General features: G+C 39.7%; 1 protein-coding gene across 8 annotated transcripts in view; it reads right to left on the bottom strand.

Moving 5' to 3' along the window:
* CARMIL1 (capping protein regulator and myosin 1 linker 1) overlaps nucleotides 1-21,150 on the bottom strand; it is a 281,077-nt gene that overhangs the window by 106,572 nt on the left and 153,355 nt on the right. For all 8 annotated transcript variants that reach the window (XM_031435099.2, XM_010980137.3, XM_064476244.1 and 5 more), the window contains 4 exons: nucleotides 12,447-12,533; nucleotides 5,156-5,259; nucleotides 2,576-2,653; nucleotides 2,360-2,436 (listed from right to left, as the gene is read on the bottom strand). In XM_031435099.2, coding sequence (XP_031290959.2) covers nucleotides 2,360-2,436; nucleotides 2,576-2,653; nucleotides 5,156-5,259; nucleotides 12,447-12,533 — 346 coding nt within the window. The remainder of the gene's footprint in view (nucleotides 1-2,359; nucleotides 2,437-2,575; nucleotides 2,654-5,155; nucleotides 5,260-12,446; nucleotides 12,534-21,150) is intronic.

The following is a 21,150-nucleotide window of genomic DNA, read 5'->3' as shown; positions in this document are numbered from 1 at the left end:
TTCAAAAGGAAATGGCTATAACCTCCAAATATGTCCTTTGCTACTGCAGTGGGAAGTAAGTGGATCAAATCACACAACTCTACAAGAAGGCAGAGTCAGCACCACTCTATGGGGGTTTAAGGAAAACAAGATTCCAGGGTCAAAATTAGAATATGAATGCTTTGTTTGTTTTGTTCTAACTGGCAGAACTGTTGGGAGGACTGAGTAATTAAAGTACTTAGCCTGATGTATAGTAAACACTCATTTAATACAGTTATTCATATTCTGTGGAGGGAGCCACAGAATCTCAGGGCAGAGGCTAACCAAGCCGTCTAGCCCACCCACAGAATATTCAACAATATTTTACGTACAGAGGTCTAGGCAACCTGTCAGTATTTTTAAAATGAGACAACTTCAGCCTATTTGAGAAGAAACAGCTCAGCAACCAGAATCTCTATTTGAGAGGATGAAAAACAAATTTAAGAGGAAAGAGAATTCTGGTAGAATATATATTAGATGTTTCAAACAACCCTGGTTCCATATAGTAGAATGATATCTGCTTGTATCCGCCTGTTCATTTTCTGATGAGCAAATGTGGTTAAATTATTCTTTGAATATAGTTTTCTTCCTGCTACTTTGTCTTGGTGCCCAGCGTTCCAATGTTCCCCGGTAATTCACCGCCCCTTTCCGAGGGAGGGTGATACTTCATCTCACCAACAGCAGGCCTGGCCACACAAGTCCATTTAGCCAACAGGCTGTGAGTAGAAACGATGTTCGTGACTTTCAGAGAGAAGTCTGACCTACCAGCATGTGCGCTACCCTGATTCGTTCTCCTCTGCTATGCGACTGTCAACATTCTAGAGATTGCTCTGCCTCCCAGAGTGAAGTTGATGTGGCCAGCCCATAAACGACATGTCACAAAATCTTGTTGCTAGAAGCTATGGAGAGGGTGGTGAGTTGGAGGGATCATTTGTTACTGGAACAACCTGACCTCTCCTAACTGCTACACTTAGAAATGATCTGTGAACAAAAGTATGAATAGCCTGGCTAACAATCCACAGCTCAGTGTAAATGTAGCAGTTTTGACTTAATTACCAAGGGCTTTCTATGATTATATCTAGGTAAGGTCCTGGGTATTGAACAATTTAATCACAATCTTTCATTTGGAAGACAAGGCAATTTGTTAGCACAATTCTGCTCCATAAGTTTAATAGCTCAACTGAAGATCAGTCATAACAGAATTCACAGTATTACGAACTCAAAAGAGCTAATGAGATAAAAATCCACATAGTCTATGATATCATTTCTAACCCAGTTCCTTAGTCAATTCCAGCTCCACCAAAGCATGGCTTCATAAGCTACCTTCCAGTACATGAACTGACTGGTGGTCAACTTAATACCCTCTAAGGCCTTCAAAATAAAGTATCTTAGAAAACACTCAATTTCTCCCACCACTGTATCTCCTACATTAGGCACTCTCCGGTCATATCCTATTGAGGTATCTGTAGCATATTTTTGCTACTGTAAAGATTTACATCACTGTTGAAGTAATGGATCACGAGTACTTTAAAATATAGAATAACTCATTTATGAGGCATAATTGTAGAATAAAGCTGCTGAAATCTGAGTTTTCCAAACAAGTGACTCTTACTCTCTGAATATGTAAAGCTTTTAAAAAGTTAACCAATTAAAAAAAGGAGATGTTTATAGTATTAAACAATCCTCCATGTTATTAAAGAGCATATAATGACTAAAACATCGTTTACGACTTGCAGTAATAATTACGAATGCTAAGGGTTGAGCATTAGATGGTCCCAGAACTCCACACTTACACAACCCACGTCCTTCTCATAATTCTTCTGCATTCTCCCATTCTAAGTTGCTGCATGTGTGTGAATACTTGTTGCTTCTAATCTACTGCCTGACTTCACAACAATTCTAAGTCAGGAAGGGAGGAGTGAGGTACTTAGGCTGGTCCTCCACTTCCACAAATTAAAACGCATCAGCTTTGGGATGACTGCTACTCTGTTTCCCGGAGACAGTTGATACTTACTTCAAAGGACTTTACTGAGAAACACCTATAGACCCCTCTAGAAGGGTTTTAAAGATATTAAGAGAATGCCTGTCCACGTAGGAGGAATAGCACATTACTATATAATTCATACAGGTAGGCTGGAGTTACTGATGTGAACAATGACCTGCAATGAAAAAAGATATAACAAAAACTTGAACTTTCAAGACCTAATATTCATAGATAACGGTTTAACACCATCTCCTTCTTTCATGCACAACGTTCACCCTTTATCGCCCTGTTTTCATCTCACTACAAATTTCTCTGAGAGAAAGATACTCCGAGACGAGAGCCAGAATGGATGCATACCGGTGAGAAAAGACAGTTCTGGAGAGATTGAGCACAGCTAAGTACTGAAGGCATCCACGGAGGAGGGCTCGACAGACCTGAGAAAGAAACGAGGCACTCTTATTTTCAAATATTTCTAGGACTAAGGGAAAATTTTATGGGAGAGAAAGTCCCTTGTTTGCCATCTAAATAGCTGTTCCGAGACCACCCCCCAAAGCAATACAAAAAAAATATTACCATGTCCAGGGAACATTCTGTATTAGATAAATCCAGGTGAGCAATGGCATTTGGCTGGGCCAAAAAACTGTACATGGACTTGAAATAAAAAACAAAAACCAAACATATTAGGATCCAGAAACACACATGCACACACGCGCCTGTGTGTGCACACGATGCAGTTAATATTTTAAAATAAAGTTGCCTATATCCTCCCAGGATCATTCTCTGCTCTTCCCAAGGGGATTAGCAGAATTTCCTGTCATTCCATTCCCTTCCCTGAGAGCAAAACTCCAAAGATTATTTTAAATTTTGTTTAAGTTAAAAAGAGGCCAAATGGAGTCTTGGCTATTAGATCCCCTTTTTGTTAACATATGACTTGGTTTTCCTGATTAGCTCCATTTTCATTATACAGTTTTGGGACAGTGCTAATTAATTTTAACTGCTAAGACTGAAATCCTACCTGAATTGCAGTCACCCTATCAAAATGCCAATCACTTCTGAAACTGCTCAAGGAGCCACTAATATGAATTTGAACCACAGGATGGTGGTCTCAGGCTATATTCTCTTCAGTGCAACAAAATCATTTTTCAAGCCTACTTTCAAAATCTAACAAGAAAGGCAATACTACTAGGGTTTGGTTTTGTTCAGGTTCTTTTTTTGGGGGGGGTGTTAATTAGGTTTATTTTATTTATTTACTTATGTATTTTTTTAATGGAGGTACTAGGGGTTGACCCAGGACCTCATGCATGCTAAACACACACTCTACCACTGAGCTATACCCTCCCCACTCCTAGATTTTTTTACATCTCACTTATAGTAAGACACTTGTTTCCAGGGGTTCTCAATGCCTCAACTACCCCTCATGCCCCTGCAAGCTATCAAAACAATAAAATTAATAACTCTGTTGTTCTTAAATTGTCCTGTGTGAGTAGCAGCTGCCAGCATCCACCAGTAACAAACCAAGTCCAAGCTCCTGGCACAGGGCAAATAGCTAAATTCTGCTCTGCTTCACTGGATGCCATGAGATACTTGCAAAAACAAACCAGCTTACGCTGAGATGTTCTAGTCCTTAGCAAAGACACCTAAGTGTAGCAGCTTTGCTATAGATGTTTGAGAAAGCTCCTCTTCAGCCAGGAATTCAAAAGAGTTAAAGATGAGTCTGGAAACACTTCAGAATAACTAGACACACAGAACGTACTATATTCTGAAAAGTTCTGATTCAGAAAAATAATTTTGTTCTCACTTAATGAAAATCGGATTCTGTCTTTGCCTGGCACTGTGATTTTATTCTGGCCACCAGCAGGGGGAGCTCTAATCACCCTTGGGCGGTGACCAGACCCTACAGCCAACACTTCTCCAGCGGGCCCTGCTAGGCTTCTCTCCCAAAAGGCACGGGGCTGAGTACACCCCTCCCTGCACCTGCTGAAGGACTCCTGGAACCTCAGCCTGTCCGGGGCTGGAAGCCTGGCCTCATCATTCCCCTTCCCCCTTCCCCAGGGACAAGCTGGGACAAGACTCCTGGCCGGCTACTTTGCTGTCTTGGGTACCTTTAAGGCCCCTCTTTCAGTGGCCTTATAATTAAATCTTCAGGCTCTTATATCCTTCTCCCTATTCTGTCACTGTAACGTTTTGGTGGTTTCCCATCAGACTCCTTGTTTCATATTGGGAAGGAGCAGATTTATGAGTCATCAGTGAAGATGACAGCCACCATTGGACAACGCATTGAAAAAGTCATGGCACAGCAGGAAGCAAGTATCATGTAAACGAGTTCAAGTGTAAGGGCTGTGGCAACATTCCCTGTCTTACAAGGGAAGTAAAACCAGAAGAGAAATGAGAATAAATTTCAGTGAGTTTTTCAGTCCCATGAAGCAACAGAATGTAAATGACAGTCTTTTGAAGGAATTCATGTGCTGTAGGCCCTGCTGTAAGGGAGTATTTCTTCTAAATTCTACCCTGATGACCAGAGGGGACCATTCATCCCATGTGGTGATGAGATCATACCTAACTCACTCTATCAGTAAGCCAAACATTTTTATTACTGATTCAGCTGCATGAAGAATCTTGTTATAATTGAAGGGAGACTGTTTGCCTTCACCCTCAAACCTTCAAGACTGGCCCCAGCTGATTCCTAACCCTCCCCTCTCTCTATTGTATTCATGGAATATGGGGCTAAAGTGAATCCCAATATCCCCTTTCAATCACAAGCTACTTAAAAAAAAAAAAAAAAAAGCCACCAGTCTTCCTACAATACTATTCCATGAAGAAATAATTCACTTTATGTTTCCAATCTGTCTTATCAGGCAAAGTTAACAGGTGCAATACTGTTTTGAAATGAAAACAAAATACTCCTTCAGAAAAAGTATTGTCAAAAAGAATTTAAACTTGAACAACCTTAAGTGAGGAAAAAAAATCTATGTGACAGACTACATTTAATGAAGGAAGTCTCTAAAATACTTCATCATCTCATAAGTCAACGATTTTAAGGGGTCATGATGAGGGAGGTGTGGGAAAGTACGTCACAAAGTCCTGTTTAGAAATTAATCCAGGCTGATTAAGTCCAGCTTCTTTGAAGAAGGCAGTAAGGAAAAGAAAACCTACCGAGAGGTCATCTCCGCGAAGGATGTTCCCTGAGAGGTCCAGATGGGTAAGGGTGGTGGCGGTCAACGGGTTGGCACTGAGTGACTGAAAAAGGCTGTTCACCCCTGCAACATCGAGAACATCCAGGCTCAACTGCTACTCCAGGGAACAAAATCAGGTTTGTGAGTTTCTATGAATGGTCCAGCTACCCCACCAAATTGCAGGACTGAAGTTAACCGTAAGCACCATCCCCAAAAGGTCTTCTGACATCTGCTCAGGAAGAACAGGTGAGTCACAGACACAACCAACTCACTGAGTAGGAGAAAGAAATGGAATCAACTTCATTTTGCTCCACTTCTAAGGATGCAGCCAGAAAGGATTCCACTTTGAAGTCTTAGAATGATGCAAGCAATTGAACTGATCATTTTTATCCTCCTCTTAATCCTGCCAGGTGATTCTTGACTCAGTGTACAGTATTTAAATGACACAGATGTAAATTCAGATACTTAAGTCTATTGAAAGTACCTGGAAGTTAATATAGGAATGTGCTCCTCTACTTACTGTATTACAGTCCAAGCCAGAATTTAGACTGAAATGGATTTTTACAAAGAGTGAAATAGATAAACAAGACTATATTGTATAGCAGAGGGAAATATACACAAGATCTTGTAGCTTACAGAGGAAAAAAATGTGACAATGAACATATGTATGTTCATGTATAACTGAAAAATTGTGCTCTACACTGGAATTTGACACATTGTAAAATGACTGTAACTCAATAATAAAAATGTTTTAAAAAAAACAAAGAGTGAGAAAATCATCTGTGCACAATGGAAGAAGCAATCAAAGGGAAAATAATTAACACTCTAGGCACTTTTTGTATACATAACACAAAGGGCTCAAGTTCAAGTCAACTGAAACAAACTGATAATATCACCTCAAAAAACAACAAATAAACACATGAGGAGGGTGAGATTGTTCTGTGAAAAGAGAGGTATGCTCTTCAGGACCCTGTTAGTCTGGACCCCGTGGTGGGTAGATTTTCATCAGGCCACTTCAGAATGGAAGCCCAGAGGAGGCTGGCCCCTCACTGGTACACACAACATCACTTATGGTTATTCTTAAGATGACAGAGATATGGGATTTTGCAAAGCTCTTCATGTCCATGGCTCTAAATTGTGTATTTTGGAAATACGGCTGTTTTAAATTGGGTATACTTTTATAAATCATTTTGTTTTTGTTTTTCAGTAAAATTCTTCTTGAAAATCCCAACCTATCTTAACCATCCTAAAGGGAAACAGGGTTTTTTTTTTTTTTTTGTCCCCACTTGGACAGAGCCTTGGGCAGGATAAGGGATGAGGGTCAGGCCAGAACCGGTCACGGCAGCAGGACCCAAGAAGGCACTGCAGGAAAAAAGAAAACAGCTGAGGGTTTGAGGTTTGAGTTCTCTGCTGCGAGTTCAGAGTGTTTCAGGAGTGATACTGAAGGGGTTATTATCTCATCCTCCTCCTTCAGAGTTACAAAGAACCAACTCCAGTGTGTGTCTGATGAAGGTTCCTGAGCTATTTCTTGAGGGTGAGTGTGCATTTGGGTTTGTAGAGAGAAGAATCAGAGGCAGAGAGGGGAAAATATTTTCCTTAAGTACAAGGAAAAATTTTTTGGCTATCAACTTAACATTTATTAAATTGCTCATACCACGTTTACAAAATGCTGGGGCTGGGGAGGTATATATAAGTAAGACCCATTCTTTGCCCTCAAAAAGTTCAAAGACCATCAGGAAAGAAACTAAATACACTCCAGGATGAAAAGCGAATGTTATACAAGGAATATTTATTCAATGCAACAAATCTTTATTTAAAGCCCACTGTATATTAGGTATGAGCTCTGAGACTTACCTAGATACTATCTTACCCTCTAAAAGCCAGTCCAGGGGGAGACACAGAGAGCTGAACAATCACAGCCTAGGGAGTTCAGTACTTGTATCAAAGAGGTAGGAAACAAGAGCTTGGCAATGAAGGAGGTGGAGAGTGGATTAACGACGTTAGATAAAAGGAACTTGCAATGGCCCACAGAAAAGGTCAATTTCTGGAGGTAACATCTATGATTGTTTAAATGACCAGTTTCCTTCAGTTTGTCCTGTTATTGGCTGTATCCATGTATTTTTGTAATGCAATAATTGAGTCCAAGACATATGGCAAACACCAGACTCTCATCAAGAAAATCTTTTGTAAAATTATTTCTTTAGTGAGGTATAACAAAACTCAATAAATAAATTCCAAAATTAGAAGGTGAATTTAGTCTTGATAGCAAAACGCTCCATGGTAAGTGTGGGCACTTGGCAGTTAGCCAACACGTGAAGAGAACTGGGAGGGAAGCATGTTATGCACTCAGCTTCATGCTACTGAAACAGAATGAAGGATTTCCTCCCCCATCTCTTGAGCCCTTATCCACACGAGGTCTGTGTTAATAAGCACACGAATAGCAGGAAATTACAAAAATACAGGATGGAAAAAAATCAGGGCTCTTACAACCAAAACTACACACAGATTTTCATGCTAGTCTTGATTCTGGCTGTCTAGTGATTTTGACCGTTCTTCATATTTATTATTGGAGTGTTTACAGCTGGAAAAAGGTGGTACCAGATGGCCCTGCACTGACATAATCTGGCAACCAGCAGGACATTTACTAGAAATCCAGAAAACTATCACTTAGCTAACATCTGAGGAAGAGAAAGGGTATTTGGAGACAGTGTGGATGTCATGGAGAGATAAAAAAAATCTGTGTTGAATTATGGAGCCATGGATATAAATGTTTTCATAGAACTAAAATATAAATGTTAGTCAAATTCAGCAAAAGCTTAAAACTGCAATTTAATCTGAGTTATTCTGAATCTGCAAACCTTTCAGATCCTTTGTGACAGTTTGCAAGAATACTAGAATCCTTTAAGAAATCAATTTAAAAAAAAAAAAAAGCAACATTTCAAGATATACATCTTAGAAAGGGCAACTTAAAATTCTTCGGGTCACATGTTATAAAACAATATTAATTCTCAAACACATTTTATTGCAGAGAACAGATAAAAGTGTTGATCTTTATTTGTGAAGGGTGTAGGGAATGCAGGCTGTCCTTACTCAGGAGGAAGCTGAGGAACCCAGCTTTGTCTGGGGAACCTCCCCACTCTCATCACACGAGGAGGGACAGGGACATCAGTGAATGGGGGGGTGCTGAGGTACCTCAAAACCCAAATTTGCCCTCAGGAGGATCAATGATCATCATATCCCTCTATTTGTTTTATAGTAATGAACAAATAAATTTAAATAAATAATCTTTTTTTTAAACTCTACCTTAAAAAAGACTTAGACCTGTGAAACACATGATAAATGACCAAAATTTTAATGTGTGGAGAATTCATATGAATAAAGAAAATAAACTAGCACTGTAAATAGAAGAGTAAGAAAGGAGGGGACCTAGCAGTTTCCTCCAAAAGAAATACAAGTGACCAAGGAACAAGATAGGAAAAGCTGCCTAAGCAGTAACTGAAGAAACTAAAATTAAAGTATCAGAACCCTTGTTGCTGTGCTTGAAAAACAATTTAAAAAGAGAATATGATCCACTGATGGTGAGAGTGTAAAGACAATTGTACAAAATATGTGGAGAACAACTCGACAATAAATATCAGAAAAAGCTTTTAAAAAAATTGTGCCAACTCTGATCTAGCAATTCTACTCACAGGAATTTCTCCTAAGAAGAAACTAACACATGACTGATAATTAGACACAGAAGTCACGTTAGCATTCTTTGCACTACTGAAGAATTTTAAATGATCCAAATGTACAACAGATCATTTAAATAAATTAGGGAATATTTGCATATGCTGGACTATCACAAAGCCATTGAAAGTGATCATGTTTTTACTGACACAAAAGATCACAATTATTACAGGGGTTGGGGGGAAGCTTACGCGATAGTAAGCACACTGTAATTGCACATATACATTATGTAAATAAACTATGTGCAGGCAGAAAACAGTATGGAAGGATGAGTACCAAACTGTCAACAGTGACAGCCTTGTGATGGTTTGGTACTAGCATTGCAAGTAATTTTTGCTTTCTTAATTATATTTTTCAGTGTCTTCTAAATCTTTACCATTAATATGTAATACACTGATAATCTACAGAAAATGGTTTTTGTAAAACCAACGTGCTGAAATAGAACAGCAAAAACATAAAGGAACCACACTTAGCTTTAAGATCTATAGATGACTGCAGGCATCAGGGCAGAAAACACTGCCTCCTGGGGAAATCTTTCCCTTTGGAAAGTTACGTTTATGACTTAATCTTAAACGTGTGGTACAAATGTGTGCAAATAAAACCACAGGATGTATGGAACTAACCCCAATTTCAGACCACTCTTAGTATAACTGTATGGCCAAAAGAAAGTATGACTGGATGGATATAAAATCATTTTTGGACCGCTTTGCTTCATCTACTCATCCATGACACATTCAGTGAGAATTTGCAATGCGCCAGGTGCCAGGGACGCTGCAATGAATGAGGCAAAGCCCTCAGCAGCCAGAAACTCCCAGGCTAGGACACAACTGAAACACACTAAAATACAGGAATTTACCAAGTGCTGTGAAACCCTGAGAAAGGAGCACCAAGTTCTACTGTGCTGGGTGTGGTGAGAGAGGTTTTCTGAGGTTTCAAAAGCACATAAAAACATTACAGAAGAAGCAGCAAGGTGGGGAGGGGGAGCAGCGGGGAGAAGAAAAGGAAGATGGTGATGGGGGGGAGGGGTAGCATGCCCCTTTGTGCCAAAAACTACACTGTATGCATATTAACCCATTTAATCCCACCACCTCCGATGAAGTAGATACCTATATTTCCATATTACAAAGTAATTGAGGAACCAAGAAACTGTAGCAGCATATTCATAGTAAGTGAAAAAGTTAGTATGGATTCAAGTCTGGGCAATCTGCTGGAGAACTGACAATCACTACACATACTGCCCTCAAAAGACAGTGATATATTTAAGGAGTGGCAAATTATCCAATTGAAGAAACTTTCATTAAACACCCACAATGGTCCAGGCACTGTGCCAGGTGCTGGAGACATGGAGATGAGAAACACAAGCAGCAAAGAGAGCCCCCTTGCAGTAGGGAAGACACAATATTTACACAATAGTGTTAGATGTGATCTAGAAGTAACACAAAGGAAAGAGTAATTGATTCTGTTGAGGCCTCAGGAATAGGATGACATCTCAGAAGAGATGATCACAGATGAAGTTTTTATAAAATAAACTGAAGCTCTCCAAGAATATTTGGAGATTTGTGAGATAATAGAAAATATATATTGGTCTCTGCCCCCATGCCCATTCCCAGCACAGAGCTTCTAAAACCCTTGTGATTTTCTAGGTGATAAGAGCACTAGAAGCATCTCTTGTTCTAATATTTGTCTTTGACCCTGACCCTGACCCTGACACAGGTGTCCTAAAACTCCAATAAATTCCTAAGTGATAAGAGCATTAGGAGTATCTTTCGTGCTAGCGAGGCAACTCTGGGTGGGCTCCTGGATGTGGGCTGGTCACCAGAAAGAACAAGCCATGATGAGAAGCTTGGAATTTTCAGCCCCACCCCACAACACTTCTTCAGAAAGGGGAGAGGGCCTGAAATGCAGTTAATAATTGACCATGCCTAAGTGACAAAGCCTCCATAAACATCCCAACAGCATGGATTCTGGACAGCTTCTGGGTTAATTAACACATTCCAACCAGGAAGGTTACGCACCCCAACTCCACAGGAACAGAAGCTCCTGTGCTCGGGACCCTCCCAGACCCCACCCTATGTATCTCTTCATCTGGCTGTTCACCTGCATCCTTTATCATATCCTTCAATAAACTAGCAAATGTAAGGAAGTGTTTCCCTGAGTTCTGTGAACCACTCTAGCAAATTAATCCAACCCAAGGAGCGGGTCTTTGGAACCTCTGATAACCTTGATTTGCGACTGTCTGAAGAGGTCGAGGGTGGCGGGGGCACAGCAGTCTCGTGGGACTGAGCCCTTAACCTGTAGGATTTGATATCATCTCCAGGTAGATACTGAGTTGAACTGTAGGACACCCAGCTAGTGTCGCAGGGAACTGCTTGGTGTGTGGTGGTGGGTAGAGGGTGGGGTGGAGGGCCTTCCACTTATCTGGTGATTGGAAGTGTCAGGACTGGAATGTTTTGTGTGAATAATGAAGGAGACACACAGGAAAGGGAAACACAGAAGGAAGGGAGAAACTGAGGTCTTCCCTACACAAGATGAAAAAAACTTCAAGCAGAATACGAAGCATGCACAAAGGCACAAGGTATGAAGGGATATTTCAAATATTATTACGGAGGTATTGATGTGGCAAAATAATAACAGAACTGGATAGATGAGAGGAGGGTGAGTGGAGGCAGGAAAGCACCTGGGCAAGGAAAGGCAATTTTCAGGACAGGAAATAGAGGGGGTAGAGCTACAGAGGTGACTGTGACAGGGCAGTCAGGCCCAGCCATTTTCTGCACAGCAGAGAGTCTATCTGACGGGGGGGGGGTGGGGGGAGGGGGGGCATGCAGGGGGGAGGGGGGCCAGGCACAAGGAAGAGGGGACTGCTGATGTTCTTCCAAGGATGAACCAAGAGAAACACAAACAGTGGTGATCCTTTTTAACATATAGAAGTATTAAACCGCTATGCTGCGCACCTGGAACTAACACAGTGTTGTATGTCAATTATACTTCAAAACAAACAAACAAAAGAACATTGCTAAATAAAAAACAAAACAACAAACACTACCAGCTGCCTCTAGGAATGTGAGCCAGGAGGCAGGAGGCAGCCAGGTGAGTATTCACTGACTCAGAGTTTAAAAAGCTGGAGACTGCAATGTATGCGTCAAAATTATTCTCTACTCTGAAAGCATTTCACTGCAAAACAGCAGAATTCCAAGTATGTAATTTCCTTGTCTTAAAACTGTCAGAGTACTACAATACATAAACAGTGGACCCCTGAACAACACAGGAACTATCTGTATATAACTTATTGTCAGCTCTCTACAGCCACGATTCCTCCACTTCTGGGGATTCAACCAACCATGGATCGTGTGTACTATACAGTATTTACTACGGAAAAATATCCACATGTAAGTGGACCAAGGAAGTTCAAACCACAGTGTTCAAGAGTCAACTGTATTTTTAAATGCACATACATAACTGAGTAATAATTCTAACCATTTCAGGGAGCACGCTGCAGCAGAAATATTACAGACATAAAGTTAAGTAAATAAGACATACTGTACCTTTAGGTGACAATGAGGTTTTAGATAAATTTAAATATTTTAACCCCTTTGGGAGTTTGGCAAACTGAATACTTAAAGATGACACACCTGAGAAAGAAAGAAAAAAAAATGATTATTAGAATTTTCAAGTTCCTGGGATTGTATTTGTGTCACAATGCCTGAAAATTAACTTAAGTATGATTCAAATTTAAGTGATCACTTTTTCTTCCTAATATTAGACCTTGTTTTCTAATCATCTAGCCATCATGCTTCCTTTTCTTTGTTTCACCACTACTCTCCTTTCCTATAGGGTAGAAAAGCATAACAAGTATCAAAACTTTACCATTAGAGATGTTTTTCTTTGGACCAAGTGTTATCCTCTCCTCATAGTCCTTTTTCAAATGCAAATACTCTTGGGAAGAATGATATAATTCTGCCTCCCTCTTCTTTTTAACCTGTCTTAATGAGTTGATCACTTTTCTGGGTGAGCAGATGCATGCTATTTAATTATTGCCAAGAAAAACAATGTGATATTAACTATTCAGGTAACAGCTTCCCTTTAGCATATGTATTCCAATATTTAATTGGCTTATGGCTAACAACCTCAGACAAAGCATCAGGCTTGTTCCAATTTCTTAAAGGTAGGTTTCATAACATAAAATAACTCCCAACGAATTTACAGTATTAAAAATCGGTCTCTAAATTTAATGGCCAGAGTGGGGCACCATGAATATCAGCTTATTCATCCAAAGACTGCAATGAATGTAGACTCCTTTCTGGTAGGAAATAAGTAATACATGAATGTATGCTCTTCCTATAGGTCCTTCAACCAACCTCCTGCTGCACCTAAGTTATCACCCCCCAGGGGCATGTTTTGGGGAAGAATCCTAAAACAGTTTTAACCATATGGTCCCACAGACTGAGTCTCAAACCACAGGCACCAATAAGTTTGTAAAAATTCATTATAAGGTAAAAACTTGGGATCTACGGACTTTTCTGAATGTACATTATTCGTCAATGGAAAAAATTACTTCAAAAAATTAGGTATGGAAGATAAAAGAGGAAAAAAACCTCTAACTGTGGGTATTGCAGTGACTTTTTAGATACAACACCAAAGGCACAGTCCATGAAAGAAATCATCGGTAAGCTGGGCTTCATTAAAACTGAAAAGTTCTGCTCTGCAAAAGACAATGTTGAAAGACAGGACAAGCCACAGACTGAGAGGAAATCTTTGCAAAAGGCACATCTGATAAAGGACTGTTATTCAAAATATACAAAGAACTCTTAAAACTCAACAGTAAGAAAATGAACAAGCTAGTTTTAAAATAAGCCAAGACCTTAACAGACATCTCACCGAAGATAGACAGATGGCTAATAAGCATATGAAAAGTTGCTCCACATCACTGTCATCAGTTAAAACAACAATAAGATACTACTAGACGCCTATTAGGATGGCGAAAACCTGGAACACTGACAATACCAAATGCTGGCCAAGATGTGGGGCAAGAGGAATTCTCATTCATAGCTGGGGAGAATGCAAAATGGTATGGCCACCTTGGAAGACAGTTTGGTGGTTCCTTACAAAACTAACCATATCATTACTGTGTGAGCCAGCAATCACATCCCTTGGCATTTCCCCAAAGAAGTTGATAACTACATGAAATTCTGGAAAAGGCAAAACTATAGAGACAGTAGAAAGATCAGTGACTGACAGGGGTTGGGTGTCGGGTGGGGGCATGAGGAGGAGGATAAATTGGTACAGAATTTCTCGGGCAGTGAAAATACTCTGTATAAAGCTATAGTGATGGGTGCATGTTATCACACATTTGTCTCATCCCACGGGTTGTACAACACCAAGAGTGAACCCTAGTGAAAACTGTGGACTTCCTTGATGATATGTATCATGGTAGGGTCATCAATTGTAACAAATGTATCACTCTGGTGATGGATACTGATAATAGGGGAGGCTCCCCATTTGTAGGGACAGGGATTATATGGGAAATCTCTGTATCTTCTCAATTTTGCTGTGAACCTAAAACTAACCTAAAAAAAATTAAGTCTCTTTTAAAAAATTAGGTACGTAAGAGGGAAGGCTCTCAGAGTCTTACTTTAATTATGAGTAGAAGAGTTATCATTGCCTACTCTTAACCGATTCTTTCATGTCTTTTTTCACTTAGCAAAGTATATGCTACTACAATGTTTAAAAAAAAATTGCGTATCTCCAAATCATGCTAAAAATATCACTAGATCAAAGTTAAAACCTACCACTAAACTTCAAACTTATTGCACTCAGGTTGACTTGAGTTGTTCTGCTTTGTTCTTTGAGAAGATGGTAATTTTTAAACTGTCAATATTTTCTTTTGTGTCAGACACACCTGTAACATCATGTAAAACTATAAATGCCTATACTTAAATGCAAGGCCAGAAAGGAACAATTTTTTTATGCTACTGGTGACACCCATCCATCTGTTCATTCCTTGATCATAAACTTTCTTTTTAAAAGGAAGGTAGATGAAAATCCAAAAGGATTTTTCTCTAGAAATAGAACTATCAAACCCTAAGTAGTGAAAGTAATAAAAAGTGAACTCCTAAATTAGAATAAAGGTGAAGACAGTCAGGTTTGATAATTCACCAAAAGGAAAAAGCAGGACTAAAGGTAAACAGGATTAAAGGTAAAAAGAACCAAAGACACAGATACAAGATTGTCCGGTTCAAGTATTTTTTATCTAATTCTACACTAAGTTCCTAGCTTCTTTCTTTCTTGACAAAAATATTTTGTTTCAGTTTCCTAGGCAGCCACAAGTCATAAATACATGATAGTTCTTTTTAAAGAGACACCCTTGTTAAGTGCTAATGGAATGAAAGGCCTAACTGGAGTTTGTACTGTTCATTTTTTTTGAAAATGAAAAAACTAAATTGATTTCTGATAAAACAGATTATGACACAAAGGGCCCTCCACTCCGGGAGACGTCAGAAATGGGATCTTGGCAACATGAATAAACTGAGGGCGGCTGGCAGCCAAAATCTTAGGAAAAAACAAAACAAAACAAAACACTTAACCTGCCCTGTACTTTCTGAAGCTAGTTACTCAATAGTGTCATGGAAGAAACTGATCATCAAGAAAACATTTGCTCACAAAGAAAGGACCGAGGAGACTTTTCAACTTTTGGCCAAAAGTATTCGATTCTGCCCCAAAAATAAAACAAAACTTAGCCTTTAGAGCTGTGACTCAAAACAAAATTTATCACCCAAAGCTTTCATTTGGAGACTTAACTAGATGAATAACCCTTCCTGTGATTTATTTTTGTTTTAGTATGTGTCAAATTTAGAAGAAAATAATGGTCTCATTTTTATTTCTCCTCTCAAAATGAAACTATTACAGCTCCTTCTGCTTTGAAATATTTATGACTAATAAAAAAAGTAATTATAAAATGTTTAGTATTATAATTGACCATCTGATGTTATTCATTTACAAAGACAGGAAATTAAATTTGATGCTTCAGATTTAACCCATTAATCATGCATGTACTTAAAGCCCTATGACAGAAACATATAAAACTCTAACACTTTGATATTCTAGAAACAGTATGATTCACATGGTAGGAAAAAACGGTTTAAGATAAGTACTCATTAATTGAAAGTGTAATACTAGTAATTTAATAAAATCCAGTCTATGGAGTTCTAGCAAGATGATACAGGGAAACAAAAAGCCTCCTTCTTGTCTGTTAGAAAGCACATAGATTTGAACATTGTAGATGTTAGAACACAGGTGAAAGTAAAACCTTTAGATTTCTACTAATTCCTATGGAGAGGTCAGAAACACTAAAAAAACTAAATTAATAAAATACAATAGAATATTTCCATTTCAAAAATCAGGCTGAGAGAAAGAGATTCAAGAACTAGGAATACAGAAAATAAAAGACCAGTGGAAAAAAACAAGGTCAACATGCTTAATTTTTGAAAGCCCTAAAATTCCAATCTATGCAGTTTTTTTAAAAAATTGTTTTCCCTTGTATAACCACAAAAGTATCAATTAAATATGAAATCATAACTCTCAAGAAAAGTACTTTCTCGTTGGTAGCTGTCATGCAGAAACCTGGCATCTGGCATCTTTAAATATCAAAGTGATTATTTAAGATTTATTGATGTGCTATGGAATAAGCCAACGTTTTCCAGATCGCATACTCAAAATTATTTCCTTCCACTTCCAAAGGAAATCTAGACAGCCAAATCAGAAAATCCGAACCATAGTAGAAGAGACTGATCAATTGATTACTCGGGGAATCCTCGACAGGAGTCTGAACAATTAGTGTTAGGTATGACTCTGCAAGCTTTTCCAAATGATGTAAACACTGTTTCCTCATTTATAAAAGGGAAATAATAACATTTGCACTATTTAACTTCACAAGACTATTGTATGAATAAAATAAGGTGGTAAAAGTTGACATTTTTTAGTGCACAGTATGTGATAGGCTATTCTTATAGCTTTTGTGTGTTATCTCATTCAATCCTTGGAATGCCGTTATGTGGTAGGTGCTATTATTATTTTAAAGATGAGGAGTCTGAGGTTTAGAGAAGTTAGGTAACTTGTCCAAGGAAACTCAGCTAGAAAGTGGCGAAGCCCAGATTGGAGCCCATGTATTCTGACTCCAGAACCCACAGGTACACACTGAGATGTGGAAGATCTATATAGCACCCCAAAATGTAAGCTGCAATTCCAGAATCTACTCTTCTTGTCTTATTTAGAAGATCATATCTAAGTCACCACCAGGTGGGTGGGAAAAAAATATTTGGATGCTTCAGGTCAACATTTCCCCCAAAAAAACACTCCCAAGACAGGATTCTAAATCATCTTTAAACAAAATAATCAAATTTAGGACAAAGCGAAGGGAAGAAATAAGGACAGACATTCCTGACAAGGCTAAGATCCTAAAATTTAGGGTAACTGAGAAGGGTAACTAAGAAGAAGAGAACATGGAGTTTGTAACATTTAGGGAAGGAAAGCGTGTGAAATGAGCGGAGAGAGAAGAGCTGTATTCCCCGAAAACACTCAACTTGGATCCAAAAATTCATCAGATCCAAAGGATTAGTCATGAGGCAATGACTGAAACACCCTGGTTCAGATACTAGGTCAGTCCAGAGGACTAGTTAATAAAGTTCAGCTAGAGAAGGACATTCAATCTTTTTCTACCGTGACCCACTTAAAGAAATAGATGAGACAGCGTGATGTAGGAAACTCATACCAAAATAAACACACACACACATATTAGGAAACTAAAACCCAAGCTTTCCTGAACACGTCACTCTATTTTCTATTCTGTACTATTTCTTCTTTTTTTAAAAGAAATGCGTCTTCTGAACTATTAAACTGATTTCATGGGCAGCTAATGGGTCTTTTCATATGATGTGGAAACACACTGGGTCAGAAGGCCAAGAGCGAGCTGGGGAACAGGCCTGGCCCTGCAGACAGGACAAGAGCTTGGTGTGTGGTCTGGTCACTGCCTTGGTGGCTCTTTCAGAGAGAGAGAGCAGGGCATCTCTCATTTGAAGCACTACTCACACACGCTACACCCCTGCTTCCTAAATCACACTTCAACCTCCTCCCACACATGCCCCGTGACACTGCCTGTCCTTTGCACATGAACATGACAAGGTGACGGCGCTGTAAGTATCAGGGACTTGTTGCATCATTTGTACCACAAAGCAAGGAGATAAACTCTCTCTCTGAGAGTTTCCAAAAAAGTCCCTGGGAGGATGGTTCAGGTGCAAAATCCAATTCCACTTGGTGTTTAAGTTCCTCAGAATTCTGGCCTGCCAAACTGCCTGGTGTTTCTTTGAGTTTCCTTGTAAATAATCTTCCCTGGCTCTGTCTCTTTTCTAGACTACACAATTCAGTTACAAAACTCATCCCCCGTGCTTTTGATTGTTTTCAGTGGAAAAGCTCAGAAACCAAAGTCATGAGAATGTTTCCCTATTTTGAAATTCCTATCAGTATTTTACACTCAGTTGGATTTCTTGTGGGATTTCCATCCAGGAGCAGAAAGGCTATCAATCATCTTCAGACAGTTCACCTGGATGGAGAAAACCTATAAAGAATTTGTGTTTGGGAGGTTCAGTCCCAAGAGTGGAGAAAGGTGGGAAACAAGGGTGCTAGCAGCTGTCCAAGAATGCTGGGGAACACAGCAACAGAGGCACCTAGAAGGGGCAGAAACACGGAAAGTCCTAGCTTGAGAAAGTATTTGCAGGAGTGTCAAAACTTGAGCGTATGTGTATGTATGACTGAACTATTATGCTGCACACCAGAAATTGACACAACATTGTAAACTGACTATATTTCAATTAAAAAAAAAAAGACTCAATTTAAAAAAAGCAAAAACAAAAACTTGAGTGTATGTGAGCAGAAAACACCCTGGAGAGGAAAGCATCCTTGGAATGATTCATGGTTCTGACACCTGTGAGTGGGCTGCAGGTAGGTCAAAAGATCACCTACAAAATTAGGTCACCAAGGTAGGAATGTGGACGGAAAAAGCAGGGAAACGTCAGCTCTGAACACTCTTTTCTGACTCCACACAAAAGAAGTCTCTAAACTGTGCCGTGGTTTTCAACTGCAATGAAAAAAACCACCAAAGGGAATTAGAGTAAATGAAAGCAGACTCAAAATTCAAAGAAAATATTTACTGATTATGTATAAGGTCTTAGATGCGGTGTCTTAGGAGGTGAGCGAGAATGAGGGACAAGGAGTAGGGATGAGAATTACACTGGGGGAGAAACGCCCTCATCTGACTACAGCACAGCAGAATGAAGTGTGTGCTGTCACAGAAGTTTTCACTGAGGGCAAGGGTCCAACAGGTAACACTAACTTGAGCAGCAGGCTGTCCGGTAGGGCTGCACCCCAGAGGAACTTGACAGAAAAGGAGATGAAGGGCCTGAGATACATCCTTCCCACACAATCTCCCAAACCCAAACACTAGGAGAGGTCTTTAGGGTCTGGTTACTCTCACTGAACATGATGTTTTTGAGGTTCAGCCATGCCACGCAGTATCAGTGCTTCATTCGTTGTCTCGTACTGCTGGGTAGGGCTCCACTGTACAGATACACCACACTTTGTTTATCCCCTCACCAGCAATGGGCATTGGGGTTTTTTCCACTTTGGGGCTATCAGGCAGAGCACAGCTATCAACAGTCATTTCACAAGTCTTTGTGTGGACAGATGTTTCATTTCTCTTGGGCAATACCTAGGAGTGGTATTGCTGGGCCATACAGCAAATTTGTGTTCAACTTTTTAAGCAACTATCTAACCAGAATCCAAAGAGGCTGCACCATTTTATACCCCCTCTAGTAATGCATGAGTTCCCGTTTCGCACATCCGCTCCAAGACTTACTTTGGTTATAGCCAAACTACTGGCTGTGAAGTGGTATCTCAATGTAGCTGGAATTTGCATTTCCCTGATGACTAAGGAGTGTCCCTTCCCAGTCTACTGCACTCTGGATTTCACGTCCTTAGGTAGCTGCATTTAACAACTACTGATTTCGTCCTGTCAGTAGATAAATATGTCTGAGTCCCTTCCGTCTTAAAAACAAAAGCAAAACAGCCTTCCTGTCTATAAAAGATGATCTACACAGTTTCCATTCTGTTATATTCACCTCTTTGTAGCATTTGACCAAGGGAGAGAACACTTGTTTTTCCTAAAGAAGATACTAAACCCCAGAGAAGCTTCTATTCCAGGGAGATGTCCCCATCATTTTCAGCTTTGCCTTCTATATCTAGAAGAGTGTCTTTCATGTGATCTAGTGCTCCAATTCAGTCTCAACCTTCCCTTAGATTAACTACTTCAAATGCTGTGAAAGTTCAGCTTCAAATGTTTGCTTGGATACCACACAGGTATCTTTTTCAATAAAGAACAATGTCAATATCAGGAACAAAAAAGCAGAACTGAGTGTCTCTATCAGTATCTTCAGTTTACTTTAATAATTAATCCTCATCAAATATGTAACATCGCAAGATGAAAGGCCCTTATTCAACAGAGCTGGAAAACATCTGCAACAGATAATGAAAATAAAGTGTTCCCTCTAGAGATAAAGCTATTTCTTCTTAAACCTCGCCCATCAGTGTTCTCCTACTGAGAATTCAAATTCTCAAGTTTCACTCCCTAAACCTGACTCGTCCCTCTACTCATGCAAATGCTTCAATGAAACCATCTTTCACCTCATCAAGAAATCTAGTCCTTCAACTTCTCTCTGTTCTCACATTGAAGTCTTGTTAAATACTAAAAGACATTTGTGATAGGGAGAATTGTAAGACGGTCCCCAAGATTCCTGCCCCACCCTGGTAACACATCCTATAAAATTTCCTCAAGTGTGTGGGGCAGACCAATGAATATGATGGGATATCATGGATGTGATTAGGTTACTAATCAGTTGACCCTGAGTTGATCAAAAGGGAGACTGTCCTGGGTGGGTCTGACCCAAACAGGTGAGCTGTCTAAAAGGAGGGGTCCACATGGCAAGGACCTGAACACAGCCTCCAGGTGCTGGGAGTGGTCCCAGCCTGGCAGGGAATAAGAAAATGGTGACCTAGTCCTACAGTCTCAGGAAATTAATTCTGCCAACAACCAATGTGCTTGAGGAAGACCCCACATCACAAATAAGATCAAAGTCCAGCTGACAACTTGATTTCAGCCTCAGAAGGCTGAGGAGGGAATCCAGCTAACCTGTAGCCAGACTA

This window comes from Camelus dromedarius, chromosome 19 (assembly GCF_036321535.1).
Source record: "Camelus dromedarius isolate mCamDro1 chromosome 19, mCamDro1.pat, whole genome shotgun sequence".
NCBI lineage: Eukaryota > Metazoa > Chordata > Mammalia > Artiodactyla > Camelidae > Camelus > Camelus dromedarius.
Note: the sequence above shows the minus strand (reverse complement) of the source record. Positions and strands in the feature narration are given on the sequence as shown.